The 22,119-nt window shown below is 42.6% G+C and overlaps 1 protein-coding gene across 8 annotated transcripts in view; it reads left to right on the top strand.

The window, feature by feature from the left end:
• Nucleotides 1-21,803, top strand: part of ZSCAN30 (zinc finger and SCAN domain containing 30) — a 41,016-nt gene extending 19,213 nt beyond the window's left edge. For 2 of the 8 annotated variants that reach the window (XM_063716992.1, XM_063716991.1), the window contains exons 2-6: nucleotides 2,310-2,351; nucleotides 3,391-3,593; nucleotides 8,441-8,951; nucleotides 9,239-9,377; nucleotides 18,498-21,803. In XM_063716992.1, coding sequence (XP_063573062.1) covers nucleotides 8,544-8,951; nucleotides 9,239-9,377; nucleotides 18,498-19,429 — 1,479 coding nt within the window. In that variant the 5' untranslated portion in view covers nucleotides 2,310-2,351; nucleotides 3,391-3,593; nucleotides 8,441-8,543 and the 3' untranslated portion in view covers nucleotides 19,430-21,803. Of the gene's footprint in view, nucleotides 1-2,309; nucleotides 2,352-3,387; nucleotides 3,594-4,273; nucleotides 4,405-8,440; nucleotides 8,952-9,238; nucleotides 9,378-18,497 lie in introns of all 8 variants that reach the window. The other 6 variants (XM_063716990.1, XM_063716989.1, XM_024236194.3 and 3 more) reach the window with 4 other exon arrangements.
• Nucleotides 21,804-22,119: the final 316 nt, after the last annotated feature.

Below are 22,119 nucleotides of genomic sequence, written 5' to 3'. Positions count from 1 at the left end.
ACTTCTGAGGCCAGTGAGAACACAAACCCACTGGGAGGAATGAACAACTCTGGACGGGAGGAACGAACAAACTCCAGACGCACCACCTTAAGAGTTGTAACATTCACTGCAAAGGTCTGCAGCTTCACTCCTGAAGCCAGCGAGACCACGAACCCATCAGAAGGAAAAAACTCCGAACACGTCCGAACATCAGAAGGAACAAACTCTGGACACACCATCTTTAAGAACTGTAACACTCACTGCGAGGGTCCGCGGCTTCATTTTTGAAGTCAGTGAGATCAAGAACCCACCAATTCTGGACACAGTAGTGGCCTGTGCCTGTAATCCCAGCTACTTGCGAGACTGAGACAGGAGAATTGCTTGAGCCTGGGAGGCGGAGGTTGCAGTGAGCTGAGATCATGCCACTCCACTCCAGTCTAGGCATGAGAGTGAGACCCTGTCAAAAAAAATAAATAAAATAATATAATGGATGTGAACTTGAACCAAAGAGAAATTCTGAATTAAAAAATTCAATGACAGAAATTGAGAACTCAAGGGATATGTTTAAAAGTACATTATCACTAAAGAAAGAATTAGTGATTGGAAAATAGGTGGTAAAATATGCAAATGAGAAACAAAAATTGAAAAGAGCAGATAGGAGATACAGAGGATATGGTGTGTAAGTCTAACAGGTTATTGAAGTCCCACAGCAAAGAAGGGCAGACAAGGTATTTGTTCCCTCATTCCCCTATTCCTGCCTTCTTTTTATTAAGATATTTTAAAATTCAATTTATCTATTATTGCAAAGATAGATAGTACAGAGAGATCCCATATACTTTTGCACACATTTCTTTTTATTCACATCTTTCACTGATATGACATATTTGTCAAAATTAGTTGACCAAAATTGATACTTCATTATCTAAAATCCATGCATTATTCAGGTGTTAATACTTTTTTAAAATAAATAAATGATAGAGAAGTGTTTATTATTGATGAAGTTGCTAATTTTCTTAGGTATATATCACTCTCCCTTCCCCACCCCACAGTGTTAGCAGATACTGGTATTCATCTGTTCATTAAAAATGGGGAAATTGGGTACTTAACATTAAAAAGTGTGTTGCTAGATCCTTTAAGGGAATGAACAAATTGAGTATGTTCTGTGTATAAACCTTATGGACTTTTTATGTAGAAGACAATTTTACATTTTTTTTTTTTTTGGCCACTCATTATTTTATCTGCTTCATTAGAAATGTGCTATGTTTACTTTGTTCATTTCACTCATTGGGTTCTTTTTAACCAGTATAGGCTAGCTTCACTGTCTAGTATGGAACCACTAATCCCATGTGGCAATTTAAATGTAAATTAATTAAAATTCAATGAAATGAAAATTTTACTTCCTCAGTTCCTATCAGCCATATATCAAGTGAGCAAATATATGTAAACCTACTCCCAGAGGTTGAGAGAGCTGAGCTGACAAATGCAGTTTCTCAGAAGGAAACATTAGGTAGGGACGAAAGGACTTAAGATGGTGGATCCCCATACCTGCCCTGCAGATATTATTCTTTCTATTGCAAGCTTTTTTTTTTTTTTTTTTTGGTAAAACGTGCAGCTGGTCATGTCTGAGACCCTCTTGCAAAACTCTGACCAGTGGGAAAATTAGATAAGGATCTTTATTAGGGGGTTTTCTATGCTACAGGTATTGTTTCTTTATGAGGGGTTATCTATGTTATAGGCATTGTTTCTTCACCTTGCTGGGGGAATGCCTTGGTATGCAAGAGTCAAACACTGGTTATCATGTTTCACTTCAAGATAGCATTACTCTTGCCATGCAACAGGTTGCTTTCCTACACATAGCCATAAATGGCTAATGGCTTCCATATTGGATAGTAGATATAGAACATAACTTGAAGTCGTCTCTTCCAGTCATTGGCCGTCGTAACATTCTTCAAAGTCTGGATCAACTGTAACATCTTCTGATTAACACCTTTGTGGTCAGTCATCTGACATAAACATCTTCAACTTCTCCCTTCTCTCTTGCACTCACCCTCCACTTTCCTCCTATTCAGGAACAAATCACTTCCTTCTTTTCTGTGACAAACAACTTCACCAGCCCATCTGGTCTCATTTCCTCCCCATCAGCTGTATCTCTTTTCTTCCATCTTCAATTTCTTGTGCCTACTAAACTTTACCTTTTCTTTTCTACAAATTAGCTCTCCACTACCCTTGAAAATAAGAATACTTTAAATCCGGTTGTTTAGTTCAACCAATATCCTTTTTCCTTTCTTGCAGTATCACAATTCTCAAAAGAGATTATTGTCTATTTTCAGTCTTACCAACTCTTCTGAACTACTGGAAAGGACAGTCCACAGGTAACATCTCTCTCTCTTGCCCTCCTCTGTCATTCCCCCTAATTCCACCTTCAGCTTAGTTCTCACCCTCTTTCGGCTCTCTGCAGCATCTGCTAGTCACCTGTTCCCTCTCCTGAAACACTGTTGCTTTTATGATGTTTGAACCATCTGGGCGCTCCCTAAGTAGCTCCTCTTCTCGAACTCCTTTTCCTCCCCATTCCAAAACGTTGGTATTTCACAATCCGTTTATTTTCCAAAACACCTCCCTTGGCGATGTCATCCCTTGCCCTATTTTCAATCATATTTTCACAGATTATTACATTTTGCTAAATTCATGTGTCACCTGTATTCTTTCATCTCTTTTGTCCTTTAATCCACTCTATACGGTACAGACAACCGCCCTGAACACTGTTCCAGCCATGTCATATGTGAATACCCTGCACTGATCATTCAATGCATTTCTAACACCTGAGCCTGGTATTTGACTCTCCACAACCTAACTCACTCTAACCAACCCCTTAGCCTAGTTTCTGGCCAGCTAAGATGCTGGGCCAATTACGAGCGTGCCCTGAACCCCGCCCCGCTGTGCCCTGGCTCCTGCCGCCTCCTACGCGGGAAACCCGTGGCGCTCCTCCTCCTCCTCCTGTGTCAGCATCCAGCACGCGGCCACGGGCAGCTCGAGGGCAGAGTCCACCAGGAAATTTTTACAGCTTCTCCTGCCCCCCTACCCCGACCCCTCCGCAGCACCTGGCGTCCTCGGCATTCCTGGGCAGGACCCGTCCCCGCCCCTGCCCTTCCGCAGCTCCTAGGACTGTCGTCTTCGCAGTCAGCACGTCCGCGGTGAGCAGTCAGCACGTCCGCTGTGAGCGTGGTCAGCTCCTCTTCCTCTCAAAATGTAGAGATCATGGGTTCTCGGTTTTTATTTTCTCGATGGTATACCAGCCCGCGACATATCCAGGAAAAATATGTTTGAATATATACGTATATTTTTATGTATTAAAATATATAGAATATATAATTATATTTAATATGTATCTTATGCTCCCCACCCTTTCAGCAGCGCGTCAACCGTTTGGACTCTGCGATGCCCCCGCCAGGTCTGAGCCGGACCCGCGCCGCTCCTGCGAGACACGACCCGCGCCTGCCACAGAGCTGCGGTCCTCCGGGCTCCTAGAAGGGCGCCCCCCCCCACTTCCGGCGCGCGTGCGGCCGGTCGTTGGTCTCTCTCCCGGGGGTGGGTTCGCGTCGCCGGTAGAGCGAAGGGTGAGTCGGGCGGTCCAGCAGGGCGGTCCCGAGTGCTTCCCAAACCGCCCCTGTCCCGCATCCGGCCTCCGCGCCGCCTTTCTTCGACCCCTCGGCCACAGGCCGGGCCTCGGCTGTATCTGGGATCCCGCCCGCCGCTCCGTCCCGCCTATCCGTTTCCACTTGCCCACTCAGCCACCCGCCTTTTCGGTCAGCTGACTCCTCAGGCGCTTACCCAGCGTGTCTTGTGTCGGGCTGCAGGCTCAGGAATCTGACACTTGTCAGTGGGCTCCTTCCTGCCACTTCTCACGTGGCCAAAGCTCGGTTTTGAGACGAGTCTCAGCCTTCCTCTTGGCTCCCCGAGTCTGGGCTAGATCCTTTCTCAGTCACTCTCGGAACACCTTCTGCCTTCCCCTTTGTAGTTTTTGTCATAATTAGGTAATTATGTATGCTTTCTGTTTAACGTCTGCCTGTCTCTACTATTTTTAAGTTCTGTAATGGCAAAGACGCTGTCTTGTTTATAACTCTGCTCAGCACCTGGCACAAATACCTGCACAAATAGGCACTCAAATATCAAATGTGAGAAAAACAAGGTCCTCTTCTGAAGGGCTCTTTGATTTGGTGGGGAGTCCAGATGTGAAAAGGCATTTTAGCAGAGTAGGCGTCTAAGTAATGACTGGAGTCAGATTATTTGGTTTCAGAACAGTCCAGACTACATCACTTAAAGCCACATGACCTGGAACAAATTACATAACTTCTCTCTTGTCTTCAAATGAACGGATGAACTTACACCATAGAGTGCTCTGAAGATGAAATAAGACACTTAAAGCAGGTAAACAGGGCTTGACTCTGTAATGAAGCCTCAGCGTTTTCTATTACAATTAAGCAAACAGATACATTATAATATCTGTTACATTATAATACAGGTACATTATAATAACAGTGATGCTGCTGCAGTCAGGATTGTCCAAAAGTACCCTGGAGGTTCCATCTGGGTTGCTCGGACTAGGACTGGGGACTCACTTTCTCCCAAAGGGAAGGGCTGTACCTAAGCTTACGTTGGCTAGAAGGTTTTTGTTTTTACTCTTAAAAACTGGTCAGAAGAATGTGATCAGATTTGCAATCTGTAAAGATCACTGTGGTTACAATGTGTATAACAGACTGATGGGGACCAAGTGAATGTGGGGAGCCAGTTGGTGAGTTCTTGTGCAGTGTGAAGGGATAGTTGCTGGGATGAAGATGGTCGCAGAGATGGGGAAGGGCAGATTCTTGAAGAGAAAATAAAATCAACAGGATTTAAGGAAGGAAGGAGGTGGGGGAAAGGACCATGTTAGGGATCCTTCCACGTTTCTGGTTATGCAGCCAAATGGATGTTCCTACTTCTTGAGAGGGACCACTGGGAGAGAAGCAGGTTTAGGGTGGGAAGAATCACGAGTTGGTTATGCATGTGCTGAGTTTGAGGTCCTTTTGAGAAATTCAAGAGTAGTTACGGTGGGAGTGAGCAACCGTGGGTAAATAGGTCAGGAGTTCAGATAGGAGGTCTAGACTGGATGGTAACTGAAGGTTAGAATTAGGTGGCCTAGGAGGAAAGTAGAGAGTGGCAATAGAGGACTTAGGGCTCACTGATGGACTGATGTAGCGGAGGCTGGACCTGTGAAGGAGATGCGGAAGGAGCAGAGGTCGAGTCTTTATGACCAAGATCTTCCCTCAGCCACATACCCATGGAGGATTAGTTGGTGAGGCATAATATTTACAATAAAATGGAATAATATCACAAATATATTGAATTTAGAAAGCAAGGTACATAACATAGACTAATGGTCACTAAGTGAAGAACACACATTAATGTGATGTAGCTCTTGAGAAATGCTATGTACACATCCATGCACAGATCTGACAATGCATTGGTTGTCACAAAATTTCATTAAAAAAACTTTTATTTTGCTATTACCCTGCTCAGAGTAAGATATCATGAAATTTTTAAAATGTCTGTTGTCACATAATAAGAACTAAAGAAATGTGTGTAGTATTTTTTTTTTTAAAATAGCGACAGGGTCTCACTCTGTCACTTAGGCTGGAGTTCAGTAAAGCGATCATGCTCACTGTACCCTCAACCTCCCAGGCTCAAGCAGTCCTCCCAACTCAGCCTCCTGAGTAGCTGGGACCACAGGTGAGTGCCACTACACCTGGCTAATTTTTAAATGTTTTGTGGGGACAGGATCTCACTATGTTGCCCAGGCTGGTCTCAAACTCCTGGACTCAAGTGATCCTCCTGCCTTTGGCCTCCCAAAATGCTGGGATTACAGGCATGAGCCACTGTGCTTGGTCTCTAGTATTTTACACTAAAAAATTAAGAGGAGAAGGCCCTGCACAGTGCCTCACGCCTGTAATCCCAGCACTTTGGGAGACGGAGGCGGGAGGATCACGAGGTCAGGAGATCGAGACCATCCTGGCTAACACGGTGAAACCCTGTCTGTACTAAAAATAAAAAAAATTAGCCAGGCGCGATGGCGGCCGCCTGTAGTCCCAGCTACTCGGGAGGCTGAGGCAGGAGAATGGCGTGAACCTGGGAGGTGGAGCTTTCAGTGAGCCGAGATAGCGCCACTGCAGTCTGGCCTGGGCGAAAGAGTGAGACTCCGTCTCAAAAAAAAAAAAAAAAAGAGGAGAACTATCCCCAGGGTTCTTGTGTTTAGATATGTATGAAAAATCTATTAATATCTGCCAAAGCACAGTTTAGGAGATGCTGCTTCGTAGGCATCTCAGACCTAACTTTCTTAATGAATAGCTCAGCAAATAGCACCATCATCCTCTAGTCACAAGGGCCAACCACAAACTTGAGTCCTTGACCCCTCTCTCTTCCAAACCCTTATATGGTGTGTCAAGTCCTGTCAAATCTCCCGTCTTTTTGTCTTTTGCCTCCCATGGCTCAGTCTCTCACAGTCTCTTACCTGAATGGTTTCAACAAACCCCTTCCCATGTCTTCTCCACGCCACGCTCTGGGTGGGCACACAGACCTTCCAGCCATCACTGTGGCCATGGGGATCAAATGCAAACTCTGTAGTTCAACCTCTCAGACCTCCTCTCTCACCATTCATTAACTGTACCCCAGGGTCTGGCGCAGCGTTCTTAACCTGGCTGCTCATCAGAAGCTCTTGTGGCACTTATTAAAGCCCTGTCCCATGGAGATTCTGATTCAGGAAGTCTGCCTTGGGGTTCGTGTTTCATGGCTGATTTTGAGCCGTAGTCAGAAGTGACAGCCATTAATCTGGTCTCCCCACACTACCTTCAGTTTCCTCAGTGGGCCACATTCTCTCATACCCATTTTGACTTTGCCTGAGTGACCTTCCTCTCCATCTCACTCAGCTCACTCACATCAAACTCTGCTGAGATGTCTCCTCCAGGCAGCTCTTTCTGGCTCTTCCCATCCCTCTCTCCTTGGTCTTGGTTGGTCATCTTTCCCTTGTGCTACCTTGCCTACTTCGCTCCGTCCTTGGATTTATCACTGTGTTTACGTGTTGCTTTCCCATAATAAACTAAGAGTCCTTTGGTGCAGATCTTCTAATTCTGAGACTGCTCTTTAGTACGCTATCCAGCACAGAGTAAATGCTGAAGTATTTGTTGAAAGAATCCATTTTTCTTTGTGCTGTTTCAGAACCTTGCGACTTAGAAGTCAATAATTTTTCCTTGTTTCTACATTCACCTTGCCCATTCTCCCTGATCCCTTCCTAACATTTTCACCATCATTTCTAATTTAGTATCAGCCAAGATTGTCTTGGGCATCAACCCATTCTGTAATAAAAAGAAATAAAAAGAGCAAGTACTGTAGAGTTGCAGCCTGGGTTCATGTCTCGACTTTGCTATTTACCAGTTTGTAGCCTCGGACAAATTGCTTGGCTTTTAAGAACCTTAGTTTCCTCATTTGTAAAATTGAGATGATAATACCTGATGGCGTTATTGTCAAGCTCCAATAAAATACTATTTGTAAAGTGCTTGGCCCATAGTAGGTGTTTATTAAGTGTGAGTTCCCTTCTTTTGGGATGCCCCATAGCATAATAGAAAGAGCTGAAGACTTTGGTTGCAGAGCCCAGTTCTGCTGCTCACTGGCTGTCTGTCTTTGGTCAACTTATGACTTAGTAGCCTCGTTAGGAAAATGGGCATAATTTTTTTTTTTTTTTCCTGAGGCGGAGTCTCACTCTGTCACCCAGGCTGGAGTGCAGTGGCGCCATCTTGGCTCACTGCAAGCTCCGCCTCCTGAGTTCACGCCATTCTCCTGCCTCAGCCTCCCGAGTAGCTGGGACTATAGGCGCCCGCCACCATGCCCGGCTAATTTTTTGTATTTTTAATAGAGACGGGGTTTCACCGTGTTAGCCAGGATGGTCTCGATCTTCTGACCTCGTGATCCGCCCGCCTCGGCCTCCCAAAGTGCTGGGATTACAGGCATCAGCCACCGCACCCAGCAAAAATGGGCATAATTTTGATTGTCCTTATAGAGTTGTTAGGAAAAGCATATAAAATTTATGTTAAGTATCAAGCTAGTGCTCAATAAAATGGTGGTTATTTCTGAGATGGAATCATATACTATAGTGCTTTTCTTGCTCTCTATAATCTACAAGCACTATTTTATTATCCCTAATGTTGTTCCTAACAGTATTACTAAAGGCTAAATTGATTGCGGCCATACTAACATTTTTCTTTCACATCCTGAAAAAATCCTGAGTCATCTATAAATGTATGATTTATGTGGAAGTGCCCTGTTAGTCAGTTTTCTTTACAGCACTATGCTCCCTGGCAACTGGGCTTCAAAAACCTGTATTTATATTCCAAGTACATTATTTTCCCTGTGTAACGTGAGCATTGTCTACCCTCAGGAGTGTCCTGGGGAGTTGGAATTCAGAAGGAATCTCTCAGACGCAAATCTCCATCTCCTCCCTGTCTCACCTGGGCAGCCTTTTCAGACTGTCTCTGCCCAGAATGTCAGGAGAGGCCACAGTCTTGGCCTACCATGCTCCAGAAGAACAGGAAGGACTTCTAGTTGTCAAGGTTGAAGAAGAAAATTATGTTTTGGGCCAGGACTTTGGCCTTCAGGGAAACCCCTGGAGCCAAGAGGTATTCCGGCAGAAGTTCAGGCAGTTTAGTTACTCTGACTCCACTGGCCCTCGGGAGGCTCTGAGCCGGCTGCGAGAGCTTTGCTGTCAGTGGTTGAGGCCGGAGGTGCACTCCAAGGAGCAGATCCTGGAGCTGCTGATGTTGGAGCAGTTCCTGGCCATCCTTCCTGAGGAGCTGCAAGCTTGGCTGCGAGAGCATCGGCCAGAGAATGGAGAGGAAGCTGTGACTATGCTGGAGGAGCTGGAAAAAGAACTGGAGGAGCCAAGGCAACAGGTAAGAAGTAAACATTTTTGTTTGTTTGATCTATTGTAAGTTAATGGGGAAGCCATAATTATGACTGGGGCATTGACTCAGCTCTCAGAGAATTATACAGTTTCTTTCTTTTGGGTTATTAATTATTCACTCATTGGGTTCAAGTCACTAGGGCTCTTAAGGTCCTGTATTTTTTCTCTCTAATCATTTGAATGAGTTTTTGATTCTTCCGTTCCTGCCCTGTTGCTCTAGGAGTTTTCTGCTTGTGTATCCTCAGAATGATAGTGCTGGTACTTGATTACTCCTAGGACACAACTCATGGCCAAGAAATGTTCTGGCAGGAAATGACATCCACAGGAGCACTGAAGTCTCTGAATAGCCCGGTGCAGCCCTTAGAGAACCAGTGCAAGACTGAGACTCAGGAGTCCCAGGCTTTCCAGGAGAGAGGTGAGAAGCCCCAGTCCATGTGGGGTTGAGGATGGAGGTGAGAGCTATCATCTGTGGCACGGTTCATTTTCTTAATGACAGCCACTTGTGGCTATCACTAAGTATTGTGGAAAGGCTTCTTTGCCTAGAAATATTCTTCCTTAGGCTCTGCCTAGAATCTGAAATTCCAGTATCATTTGTAACTTTGGGTTAAGAATTAAAGTCTTTAGTAAAATTCTCTAATACCCATAATTATTTTTTTCTTTTTCTTTCTTTCTTCTTTTTTTTTTTTTTTAGATGGGGTCTCACTCTATCACCCAGGTTGGAGTGCAGTGGTGCAACCACAGCTCACTGCAGCAGCCTTGAACCCCTGGGTTCAAGTGATCCTCCTGCCTCAGCCTCCAGAGTAGCTAGGACTACAGTTGTACACCACCATGCCTGGCTAAATATCCATAATATTCAAAGTTCAGTATTCTGTTATTTAATTTTGGTTTCATTGGCAAGACAGTCCCTAAGATGAAGATGAATACAGTATCAGTAATAGAAACCACATAATCACTTGAACAGGGAAAGTTTAATGTTAAGAATTATTAACTACTAAGTGTTATAACAAAAAGTGAAACTCAAAAGAATACAGGAATAACAGATATAGAGTGTCTCTAGGGCTGAGGCAGAACATCCAGGGTAAGAACAAATCTGCAGGAGGGTGCCACAACTTCCCCTTTCCTGCCAGGTCTTAGATCCAGGCCTTGTTGAAGAGGGCACAGCCACAGCCCACTGGATGGAGATGCCACTGCAGTGCTGAGCTGGCAGAACTCACTGAGGAGCCACACTCTGGGGTGCTAGAAGCTCCCCATGGGGAGCTGATGAGGTACAGAACTTGCTGGGAAGCTACCCATAGGGATGGGGCCTTTAGAACTCACTGGGATGTGCACTGCTGGGTGTCCCATGTGCTACAGAAACAAACACAAAGAACATGCTGGAACCAGGAAGAAAAGCCCTTTCTTCCAGTTCCTCTGCAACCCCCTCTATTGATAAAGCTCACATCACGCCAGCTGGCAAATATTCCAGTATCTCAGACAGGGCAATGAAGCATAGATTTGAAACTGAGGCAATAAATTGATAGCTGTCACAGATGCCAGGGATTAGAACTGAAAGGACTTTGATTATGTTATTGGCAAAATCATCCTTATGGGCAGCAGATATATCAGGCATACCAGCTTGTTCTCATTCATCTTTTGTTAAATCTGACTACCCTTCTGATTTCGTCTTCACCAAGCAATCTTATTAACTTCCCATGAAGCTTAGCTGTAATAAGAAAATGCATTTGTTCAGTCCGGTCCATGTGATGGTTACATTACTCATTAATTCTCATTCTGTTTTTATTACTGAGTTTCACGGGCTTAGTTATTAAGAGTCTACCCCAAGAGATAAATCTATTTTTTGTATGATGATAAAATTAGGTATATGAGGACCTAAGCCCAAGGGCCAGACCCTGGACCTCGGCAGTTCACCAAAGGAATCCATACCATCCATCCACTGAATTCTCCTGGGAAACTGCCTCCCAACCTTCCCCAGGCATCATACCCTGATACTACCATTAGCCAAGCAGGCCCTCTTAAGTATCTTCTGCACCAAGCAGGTGCTACATTAAAACGGGTTTTGAAAATTCATCTCGAGGAAATCAAGCTGTCTCTATTTGCAGATAATATGATCCTATGTCTAGAAAACCCTATCGTCTCAGCCCCAAAGCTTCTTAAGCCGAGAAGCAACTGCAGCAAAGTCTCAGGATACAAAATTAATGTGCAAAAATCATAAGCATTCCTATATACAGAGATTCCTGTATCTCTATGTCTGTACTGCACACCTGTACAACAATAGACAACCAGAGAGCCAAACATGATTACCTCCCATTCACAATTGCTACAAAGAGAATAAAATACCTAGGAATACAGCTAACAAGGGAAGTGAAGGGCCTCTTCAAGGAGAACTACAAACCACTGCTCAAGGAAATCAGAGAGGACACAAACAAATGGAGAAACATTCCATGCTCATGGATAGGAAGAATCAATATCATGAAAATGGCCATACTGCCCAAAGTAATTTATAGATTCAGTGTTATTCCCATTAAACTACCATTGACATTCTTCACAGAATTAGAAAAAAAATACTTTAAAATTCATATGGTACAAAAAAGCCCTTATAGCCAAGACAATCCTAAGCAAAAAGAACAAAGCTGGAGGCATCATGCCACCTGCCTTCAATCTGTACTACAAGGCTAGTATAACCCAAACAGCATGGTACTGGCACAAAAACAGACACATAGACCAATGGAACAGAATAGAGATCTGAGAAATAAGACTGCACATCTACAACCATTTGATATTTGACAAACAAGCAATGGGGAAAGGATTACCTATTTGATAAAAGGTGCTGGGAAAACTGGCTAGCCATAAGCGGAAAACTGAAACTGGATCCCTCCTTTACACCTTATACAAAAATAAACTCAACATGGACTAAAGACTTAAATGTAAAACCCAAAACTATAAAATTCCTAGAAAAAAATCTAGGTAATACCATTCAGGACATAGGCATGGGCACAGATTTCATGATGAAAATGTCAAAAGCAATTGCAACAGAAGCAAAAATTGACAAATGGGATGTAATTAAACTAAAGCGCTTCTGCACAGCAAAAGAAACTATTATCAGAGTGAACAGACAACCTACAGAATGGGAGAAAATTTTTGCAATCTATCTATCCATCTGACAAAGGTCTAATATCCAGGATCTACAAGAAACTTAAACAAATTTACAAGAAAAAAACAACCCCATTAAAAAGTGGGCAAAGGACATGAACAGAGACCTCAAAAGAAGACATTTATGCACCAAAAAAACCATATAAAAAATAGCTCAACATCACTGATCATTAGAGAAATGCAAATCAAGACCACAATGAGAAACACTCTCACGGCAGTCGGAATGGCGATTATTAAAAAGTCGAGAAACAACAGATGCTGGCAATGCTGTGGAGGAGTAGGAACACTTTTACAGTGTTGGTGGGAACGTAAATTAGTTCAACCATTGTGGAAGACAGTGTGGTGATTCCTCAAAGACCTAGAACCAGAAATACCACTTGACCCAGCAATCCCATTACTGGGTATGTACTCAAAGGAATATAAATTATCCTATTATAAAGATACATGCATGCATATGTTCATTGCAGCACTACTCACAATAGCAAAGACATGGAATCAACTCAAATGCCCACCAATGATAGAGTGGATAAAGAAAATGTGGTATGTATACAGCATCGAATACTATGCAGCCATAAACAGGAATGAGATCATGTCCTTTGCAGGGACATAGATGGAGCCTGAAGCCATTATCCTCAGCAAACTAACACAGGAACAGAAAACCAAACACCACGTGGTCTCACTTATAAGTGGGAGCTGAACAATGAGAACACATGGAAACAGAGAGAGGAACAACACACACTGGGGCCTGTGGGGATGGGAGAGAAAGCATCAGGATAAATAGCTAATGCATGTGGGGCTTAATACCTAGGTGATGGGTTGAAAGGTGCAGCAAATCACCATGGCACACATTTACCTATGTAACAAACCTGCACGTCCTGCACATGCATCCTGGAACTTAAATTTTTAAAAAAGAAAATTCATCTCATCAAGTCCCCTGCCTTAAATCAGGTAAATGATGAAATCATTTAGGTAGACTATTTTTACTTTCTTTTTTTAAAATCTTAAGGAACAGAGACTGTGGTAAGTTCTTCTTGGGCTTTTTCATATTGTTATTTGTTATGGGATGAGTTGTGTCCCTTCAAAATTCATATGTTGAAGCTCTAACCCCCAGCCAGAACCTGAGAGTATGACTGCATTTTTTGAGAGATAGGGCCTTTATAAAGGTTAAAATGGGGTCATTAGGATTGGCCTTAATCCAAAATAATTGATGTCCTTAAAAGAAGAGGAGATTAGGACACAACACAGACCAAGGGATGATCTTGTGAGGACCTAGCAAGAAAGTGGCCATCTGTGGCCGGGTGCAGTGGCTTATGCCTGTAATCCCAGCACTTTTTAAGAGGTTGAGGCAGGCAGATTACTTGAGTCAGGAGTTCGAGACCACTGTGAAACCCTGTCTTTACTAAAAATACAAAAATTAGCCAGGGATGGTGGTGCATGCCTATAGCCCCAGCTACTTGGGAGGCTGAGACAGGAGGGTCACCTGAGCCCAGAAGGTGGAGGTTGCAGTGAGCCAAGATTGCGCCACTGCACTCCAGCCTGGGTGACAGAGTGAGACTATCTCAACAACAAAAAAAGAAGAAGGTGGCCATCATCTGTAAGCCAAGGAGAGAGAAGAAACCAAACCTGCTGACACATTGATCTTGGACTTGTAGCCTCCAGAATTGTGAGAAAAGAGATTTCTGTTGTTTACCACCCATTCTGTGGTATTTTGTTATGGTATTTTGTTTGCTATAGTATAGCAAACATACTGTATTAAAATTCTTCCTTATGTCCATATGAAATACTCCCAGCTTTAATTTATTCGTAATCCATTTTCTTTAGTTTACAGAGTCCTCATAAAACACAATCTATACTTGAATGCAGTGAGTACACTGCTCTTTGACCCTTTTTTTTTTTTTGAGATGGAGTCTGGCTCTGTCGCCCAGGCTAGAGTGCAGTGGTGTGATCTTGGCTCACTACAACCTCCACCTCCTGGGTTCAAGCGATTCTCCTGCCTCAGCCTCCCGAGTAGCTGGGACTACAGGCACCCGCCACCATGCCTGGCTAATTTTTGTATTTTTAGTAGAGACGGGGTTTCACCATATTGGTCAGGCTGTTCTCGAACTCTTGACCTTGTTATCCACCTGCCTCGGCCTCCCAAAGTGCTGGGATTACAGGCATGAGCCACCGTGTCCAGCCCCCTGACCTTTTTTAACTAAGCCTGTCACTCCCTCTGATCCCATCTGTGTTCTGTCTGTTTGGATATCTTGCCACTTTTCTCTGGACATGCTTCAGTTTCTCCACATTCATCTGAAGTTTGGGGATCAAGACAAAATAAAATACTCTAATGAGGATCTGATTGGTTTAAAATATATTCACCCTCCAACTGTTATCTGTTACATTTTTTAACTTTTTATTTTCTTATTACTTCATAGCGGCAGTATGTTGTTGACTCAGTCACCATGTCAGTAATAGTGGTTCTATCTCTCCAATGTCCTTGGACTTAGCAAAATTTACTCATTCTCCATTTATGCGTGGTCCCATCGCCATGAATGGTCTTGACTGGGTTCCTGTTAAGTCTCCTTATGCTAGTCTCTTTTCAGTCTTGAAAGTCTTAGCCGTGCCTCTGAAGAATTAATGTGGATCCTTTTACAGCTTTCACCTAGGTCATGAGGTTTAAATTGCTGGAGGGGCCCACTGTGATATGATTGTAAGAGTCACCATGCCATTTTTACAACCTTGAGTTACAAGTTTCTTGTAGGTGCTTCACTAGCCTCATGATATGCCTTGCCAGAAGTAGAGCCTGAGATGGAGATTTGGGTGCAGGTGATTTATTGAGGATGTGTTCTTCAGGAAAAATCTGTAACAGAGGGAGAGAAGCAGGATTAGGAAGGGAAAAGAGCAAGCAATGATGTGGTCTCAGTTACAGTCTAGCCTTGGTCTAATCCTTGGAGCATTTCATGGGCCGCTGAAGCATAATTGCACTGCAGAGTTGTCTCTTCTTGACGCAGAGATGGGGCAATGAGGGTGGAAGTTACTTCCCGGGCCAAGTGGCTCTCATCAGCCAGGGTAATTCTCCACAGAAGGAGGCACCTCTGTATAGTTAGGAACTGTCTTAATCAGTTAGGACTGCTATAACAAAATACCATCAACTGAGTGGCTTGTAAACAACACGGATTTACTTCTCACAGTTCTGGAGGCTGAGAAGTTCAAGGTGCTAGCAGATTTCGTATTTGGTAAGGTCCCACTTTCTCATGGATGGCACCTTTTCACTGTGTCCTCACATGGTGGAAGGGGCAAATGAGCACAATAGGGCCTATTTTATAAGGTCACTAAGCCCTCATGACCTAGTCACCTTCCAAAAGGCCGCACTACCTAATACCATCACCTTGGGGGTTAGGACTTCAACATATGAATTTTGGGGAGACACAGACATTCAGATCATTGGAGGAGCCAACATTCACAGTGGCTGAGGGAAGGAGGCATCATATTGGTGAAGGGGAACTGGGTGGGCAGTGGAGCATCACTGACATAGCATTAAGGCTAAAAGCATACTCGTCAATATGCAATTGAAGGCCACATTCCTAGTTAAAAGGATTTTAAACTAAACAGGATGGAATTGCTCACTGAACTGCTGAGCTGGCAGAACTCATTGAGGAGCCACCCCAGAGAACAAGTAAGAAAAACAGGAGGTGTGTTAAAGAGAAAAGCTAGCTGGGTGTGGTGGCTCATGCCTGTAGTTCCATCACTTTGGGAGGCTGAGGCAGGAGGATTGCTTGAGCCCAGGAGTTCAAGACCAGTCTGGGCAACATGGCAAGACCCCATGTCTACAAAAAAAATTTTTAATTAACTGGATGCAATGATGTGCACCTGTACTCTTAGTTACTGGGGAGACTGACGTGGGAGGATCCCTTGAGTCCAGGATTTCGAGGCTTCAGTGACTGATAATTGTACCACTGAACTCCAGCCTGAGTGACAGAGCAAGACTCTGTTTCAAAAACAAACAAACAACAACAACAACAACAAAACAGAAGAGCTCTTCTAACAGAGATACCTATGCCTTATTTCTCCTCCAAAGAGCCTCTTAAAAATCTGTACACCACCCTCCAGCCTCCAGACTTGGGCCTGATTACGAATTAGTTTTCATTCTTGGGAGATAGTAATTGGGTTATCTCTCTGCAAGTATTTCTAAATAATCAAGTGACCATTTCTTATTATAATCTTTTTTTTTTCTTTTTGAGACAGAGTCTTGTTCTGTCATGCAGTGGCGTGATCTTGGTTCACTGCAACCTTCACGTCCCTGATTCAAGTGATTCTCGTGCCTCAGCCTCCCGAGTAGCTGGGATTACAGACGTGCACCACCATGCCTGGCTAAATTTTATATTTTTAGTAGAGATGGGGTTTTGCCATGTTGGCCAAGTTGGTTTTGAACTCCCCTGGCCTCAAGCGATCTGCCTGCCTCAGCCTCCAAAAGTGCTGGGATTACAGGTGTGAGCCACCGTGCCCAGTCTCTACTTGTAATCTCTATTTGTCTTTTCTAAGAATTACTCTAGTTAGCTATTTATTCCAACTTTTTAAATATAATAATAAATGTATAGTTGAACAAATAAAAATCTTGATGTCTTCCTGATGTATACATCTGAGGGCAAAATTTTTCTCTGGTCTCATAATTTGACTTCATATAGTTACAGAATTTGAAGATGTTTTAAATCCCATATGTTACATTGCTTTTCTAATTTTCATTGCCCTTAATTTTGTCCCTAGACAATTATATTGCCACTTTATACCCTATAATTGATACTCTTAATAATTTGACCTATTTGTTACTTTCAGAAAATTTCTCATTAGGTCGTCGGGTCTCTGACTTTAACCTGTTTGGTACTTTTAATTTTTATGCCTCTATTGTATGCAAGTATATTTTTCATAAATGTTTTCTTTTTGAATAAATGAAACCATGAATAATTTAAATTTCTATCTAAAATCAAAGGAGAATATGAATTTTAGAGGTGATGTTGTCTGTGTTTAATTTCTGGTAAGGAATGGGGAAACAGGAAGCCAGACAACCCTCTGCTTTGATCAGGTATCAACCTGTGGTGCTTTATTGTTGTGTTTGAAGTGTTGTGAACTCAATATCAGAAATAGGTATTCATTTTTATATAAAAGCATAATGCTTTTCCAAAGCCAAATTTAAATGATTTTTAAGTTATATGTTGTTTCAGTGCAAATACAGCCCTGCATCCTTTCAATAGGGAAGGCAGATAGCATAAAGATTGCAAGCTTTGATGTTAAGAATGTTTATTTGAATCCTAACTCTTAACAGTTATTACTTCTATGGCCTCACTTAGCTTCTCTGAGCCTCAGTTTCCTGATATGTAAAATGCATATACATTTAGAGGGCTTTTGGGAAGATGTATTTTTCAGAATAAAATAATTCAAGTTATATCAGCCATTTCTAGTTACTAGAAATCTCTAGATATAACTAGTAGATGGCTGATATAATATGCCCCATCTCTAGTAGCCTTCTATTATGAGTTACTGTAGTTATCTAGAGAGATTTCCAGTAACTCATAACAGGAGACTACTAGAGATGGGGCATGTTTTGTGAGAGCCAGAAGGTCTGGCTCTGGGCAGTGATGTTTTAATGTATAAATGCTCAAAGAAGTTGTTGTCTCCATCCCCTTCTTTGATACTTATACATTTTAAAAAGTAAAACCATAAGATTCTTTTGTATTCCATAGATGATTTAAGTGAAATTTTTTTTTTAATGTTAAAAAAAATTCCCACCTGACCTGAGAATGAGTCAGGAACCTGTATTTCTTTTCTCTGGGTCTGTGTCTTATTCTATTTGCTTATAATTATTTAATTCATGTGGAACCTATCAGAATCTGAAATTGCCTTAATGCTTTCTAGTTGCCGCCCAGCTACCTCTGTTCAGTGCTAACTCCCAAAGCATTTCCTAATCATATCTTCTGCTCTCCTATATTGATAGAAGACCACAGATTTAAGACTCTTAGATATCTTTCTTTATCCTGATCATTCCTTTTAACTTTTTTTCCTGATTATCTCATTGCCTAAAAACGTATCTTCTCTAACCCAAGATTGTCTCCTAGCTTCCTGGTTTATCGCCAATATTCCTGTTTGTCACCATTCCCTCTAACTAATGTCTTTCCTTGTTCACCATCCCTCTTCTACAATACTAATTCATTTCTTTGTCTACCTTACTCTCCAAGGGGGCCATATTTGGCTACCCCAGGCCACTTCTCTGAATTCTAGATTGGGAATCTAGTTTTGAGAACTGTCCTCCTAATAGGTAAATACCTATTTCATTGGGTTTGTGTTCTTGCTACAACAGTTTCTTCTGTCATGGGAAGTAAATGATACTTACACTTTCTATTCACATTTTTAGATGGCAAGATGGTGGCTGGCAAAGTGTTGACGGCAAAGCAAGAAATTGTGGAATGTGTAGCCTCAGCAGCTATGATATCTCCAGGAAAACTTCCTGGAGAAACACCTTCCAAACAGATAGCTGAAGAAGATTTGGGAGGTCTGGACAACTCTAAGAAGCAAAAGGGAAATGCTGCAGGGAACAAAATCAGTCAGCTTCCTTCCCAGGACAGACATTTCAGTCTGACAACCTTCAATAGAAGAATCCCCACAGAACACAGTGTCCTTGAATCTCATGAGAGTGAAGGAAGTTTCAGTATGAATTCAAATGATATTACACAACAGAGAGTTCACACTGGGGAAAAGCTCTATGAGTGCTTTGACTGTGGGAAGGCCTTTTGCCAGAGCTCAAAGTTGATTAGACATCAGAGAATTCATACTGGAGAGAGACCTTATGCATGTAAAGAATGTGGCAAAGCCTTCAGTTTGAGCTCAGACCTTGTTAGACATCAGAGAATTCATAGTGGTGAAAAACCCTATGAATGTTGTGAATGTGGAAAAGCCTTCAGGGGCAGTTCAGAGCTCATCAGGCATCGGAGAATCCACACTGGAGAGAAGCCTTATGAATGTGGAGAATGTGGGAAAGCCTTCAGCCGGAGCTCAGCCCTTATTCAGCATAAGAAAATTCACACTGGAGATAAAGGCTATGAATGTATTGCATGTGGTAAGGCTTTTGGTAGGAGTTCTGTCCTTATTGAACATCAAAGAATTCACACTGGAGAGAAACCTTATGAATGTAATGAATGTGGAAAGTCCTTCAATCAGAGCTCAGCCCTCACCCAGCACCAGAGAATTCACACTGGAGAGAAGCCTTATGAATGTAGTGAATGTAGAAAAACATTTAGGCATAGGTCAGGCCTTATGCAGCATCAGAGAACACACACCAGAGTTTAACTCTGTGGGTAAGGTTGTACAATTGTGAAATGCAAGGAGTTCACTGTAGGGGTGAGACTCCACAGAAAAGAAAAGTTTCCTGAGAGCAGAACTTCTGTCCTTCCAGCCCAGTTCGGTACTATAAGAAGACATCCACACAAAGATGTTTGTTATGATTATTGAAGTGTTAAATGGAAGAAAAATTTTACCCAAGTCTTCTCCAAAAAGAATGGTAGATATTTCTTTGAAATGCCTAACCCATTTCTGGATGAGACTCATCAATATCCCCTTCACTCCACTCTCTGCCAACTCAGATATAATTTCCATTGGGCACCTTCACAGTAATGCCAGGATTGGGGCAGAGATCCTGAAAGAGCTTCTTATAAGATGGCAAATGTGCCTGGCAAGAGCATTTGTATTTTGGCAGGTGGAGGCATGTGCTGAGAGTTATTCAACTATCTGAAATGTTGAATTGAGAGGTTGTGAAAATATTGAATTATGCTATTAGTTTAATAATATCTGAGGCAGTAAAATAGTACCTGAGGAATGGTGCCTCATTCTGCCCCCTTGCCAGTTGTCTCCTCAATCCTGAGCTTCCTGCTGAGGTTAATTCAAGTCTACTTGTTTATTGAGCACCTGTATTTGCTAGGCATTGAGGTAGACATGGTCATTGCCCTCCCAGAGTTAAGGGCTAATAGGATATGCATATATACTAAACAGTAATTACAGTAAAGTGTGGTAAGTGCTTTGGTAGGAAAAATGTGGGTTTCCATCAAAGTACGTGGCAGGGATACCTAAATCTGGTCTATGAGTCACTAAAGACTTCCTGGATATGATGGTATCTCAGACGTAAAGGTGGGTAGAAGGTAGCAAGGGCAGGGGAGAAGAGAACAGGATCTGGAGACACTCCATCAAGACTCTTCTCTACTGCAGAAATTGTCATAGACCTAATTTTTTAAAAAAATGAATCTGAGGGAGTAATTCAACAAGTATTTATTGCCCTCAAGTATAATAGCTCAGGGTCTGCAAGCCTGGTAAGAAGGGGTGTGGGCAGGGAATGGGGAATAGCGGAGCCTGGGAAGGCAGATCACTGTGTTCCTTTATGCTTCCCACTTCCTGAGTCCCAGAGTCATGGGACACAAACACTCCAGTCCCCACTGTCTCTCTAGCCTCTGATATGCAGTCATTCCCTGTGTGTATACATGCCTTTTCCCATAAAATGCACCAGAGTCTCACACCACACTAATTCTGAGCACTTCAGAGTCTCACAGGTCATTCTGGGTCTAGAATAGGCTCCCCAACTCAGTGATTATAAGTAGGAAGAGGAAAACCAACACATGGGGATTCTGAGCCAGGCTTTATGACAACTAATTCCTGCTGGAGAGAAGAGTCCTGATGATGGACTGTCTCCAGATCCTATCTTATCTTCATGCCATTGTATGGGCTATAACCTCTGCCTGTAACTCTCTCTGCTAATTTTTATTTTGGCAGTTTTAATTAACCCACAATTGCTGAGGGCAATTAATACCTAAGAGAAAGTTTGATTCCTCTTCTAAGATATCCTAGAAAGTGTCATTTCTAAAGAAGACTTGGTAGTCCATTTTCACAGTGCTATGAAGATACTACCTGAGACTGGGTAATTTATTAGAAAAAAGAGGTTTAATTGACTCACAGTTCTGCAGGGCTGGGGAGGCCTCAGGAAACTTAAATCATGGTGGAAGGTGAAGGGGAAGCAAGCACCTTCTTCACAAGGTGGCAAGAAAGAGTGCAGGGGAAATGCCAGGCAGTTATCAATCAGCCAGATCTCATGAGAATTCACTATCATGAGAACAGCAAGGGGGAAATCTGCTCCCATGATCTAATCACCTCCCACCAGGACCCTCCCTCCACACCTGGGGATTACAATTGGAGCTTTGGGTGGGGACACAGAGCCAAACCATATCACTGCTGTTGTGGGTAATAGGGGAGTGAAATTGGGGGGACAATTCAGCCTCTTTGTGTCCAGAGGTTGTGCAGTTATCGAGTGAGGTTGATCAGAAGTCTTAAAGGGATCTTTCAAATGGATAGTGAGTTGCCTTTTCCTATAGCTGACAATCAGAGATTTAATGTTTTAAGTATGATTTAATAGGTTTTTCTCCTGATTGTGAATTTTGTTGGTAATACAGAAAATGAGAAAGTATAAACCATCTCCAATCCCATTGCCCATAGAAACGTTGTTAACATTTTGGAGGGAGTACTTTCTATTAGTGTTTATTTTTTCCAATCCTAGTATTTTTAGTAAAACTATTGTTTAGTAAATGATTTTTGGTAACTCATTTCAAAATTTATACTTCAACCGTTTATTACTAGAATGTAATGCAAGATGTATTGCAATAAAACTTGAGTTTTAAAAGTCTGCTTTGAAATTATTCATTCAGGAATAGGGAACACAATAACATGAACAGAGATAATGCTAGGACGATGGGGAAGAGGTTGTGAGAAGAAGATAGGGAATTGGTGTTCTCAGTTTCTATTTTCCGGGCCAAAAAATGTCAGGAAACTAAAATAGCCAGTCTCTGGGGCTGCAGTTAACCAAAGTGAGGGGGCATCTGAGATTCAGTTGTTGAAAAACAATGGGAATGAGAGCAAGAAGGAGCCTCTTAAACACAAACACGTCCTGTGTTCACCAGAATTAGGACTCTCTCTTCCCTTTAGTGGAGGTGGCTGTATGC

This window comes from Pongo abelii, chromosome 17, assembly GCF_028885655.2.
Source record: "Pongo abelii isolate AG06213 chromosome 17, NHGRI_mPonAbe1-v2.0_pri, whole genome shotgun sequence".
NCBI lineage: Eukaryota > Metazoa > Chordata > Mammalia > Primates > Hominidae > Pongo > Pongo abelii.
The sequence above is the reverse complement of the archived record's forward strand: the minus strand, read 5'-3'. Positions and strand labels throughout refer to the sequence as shown.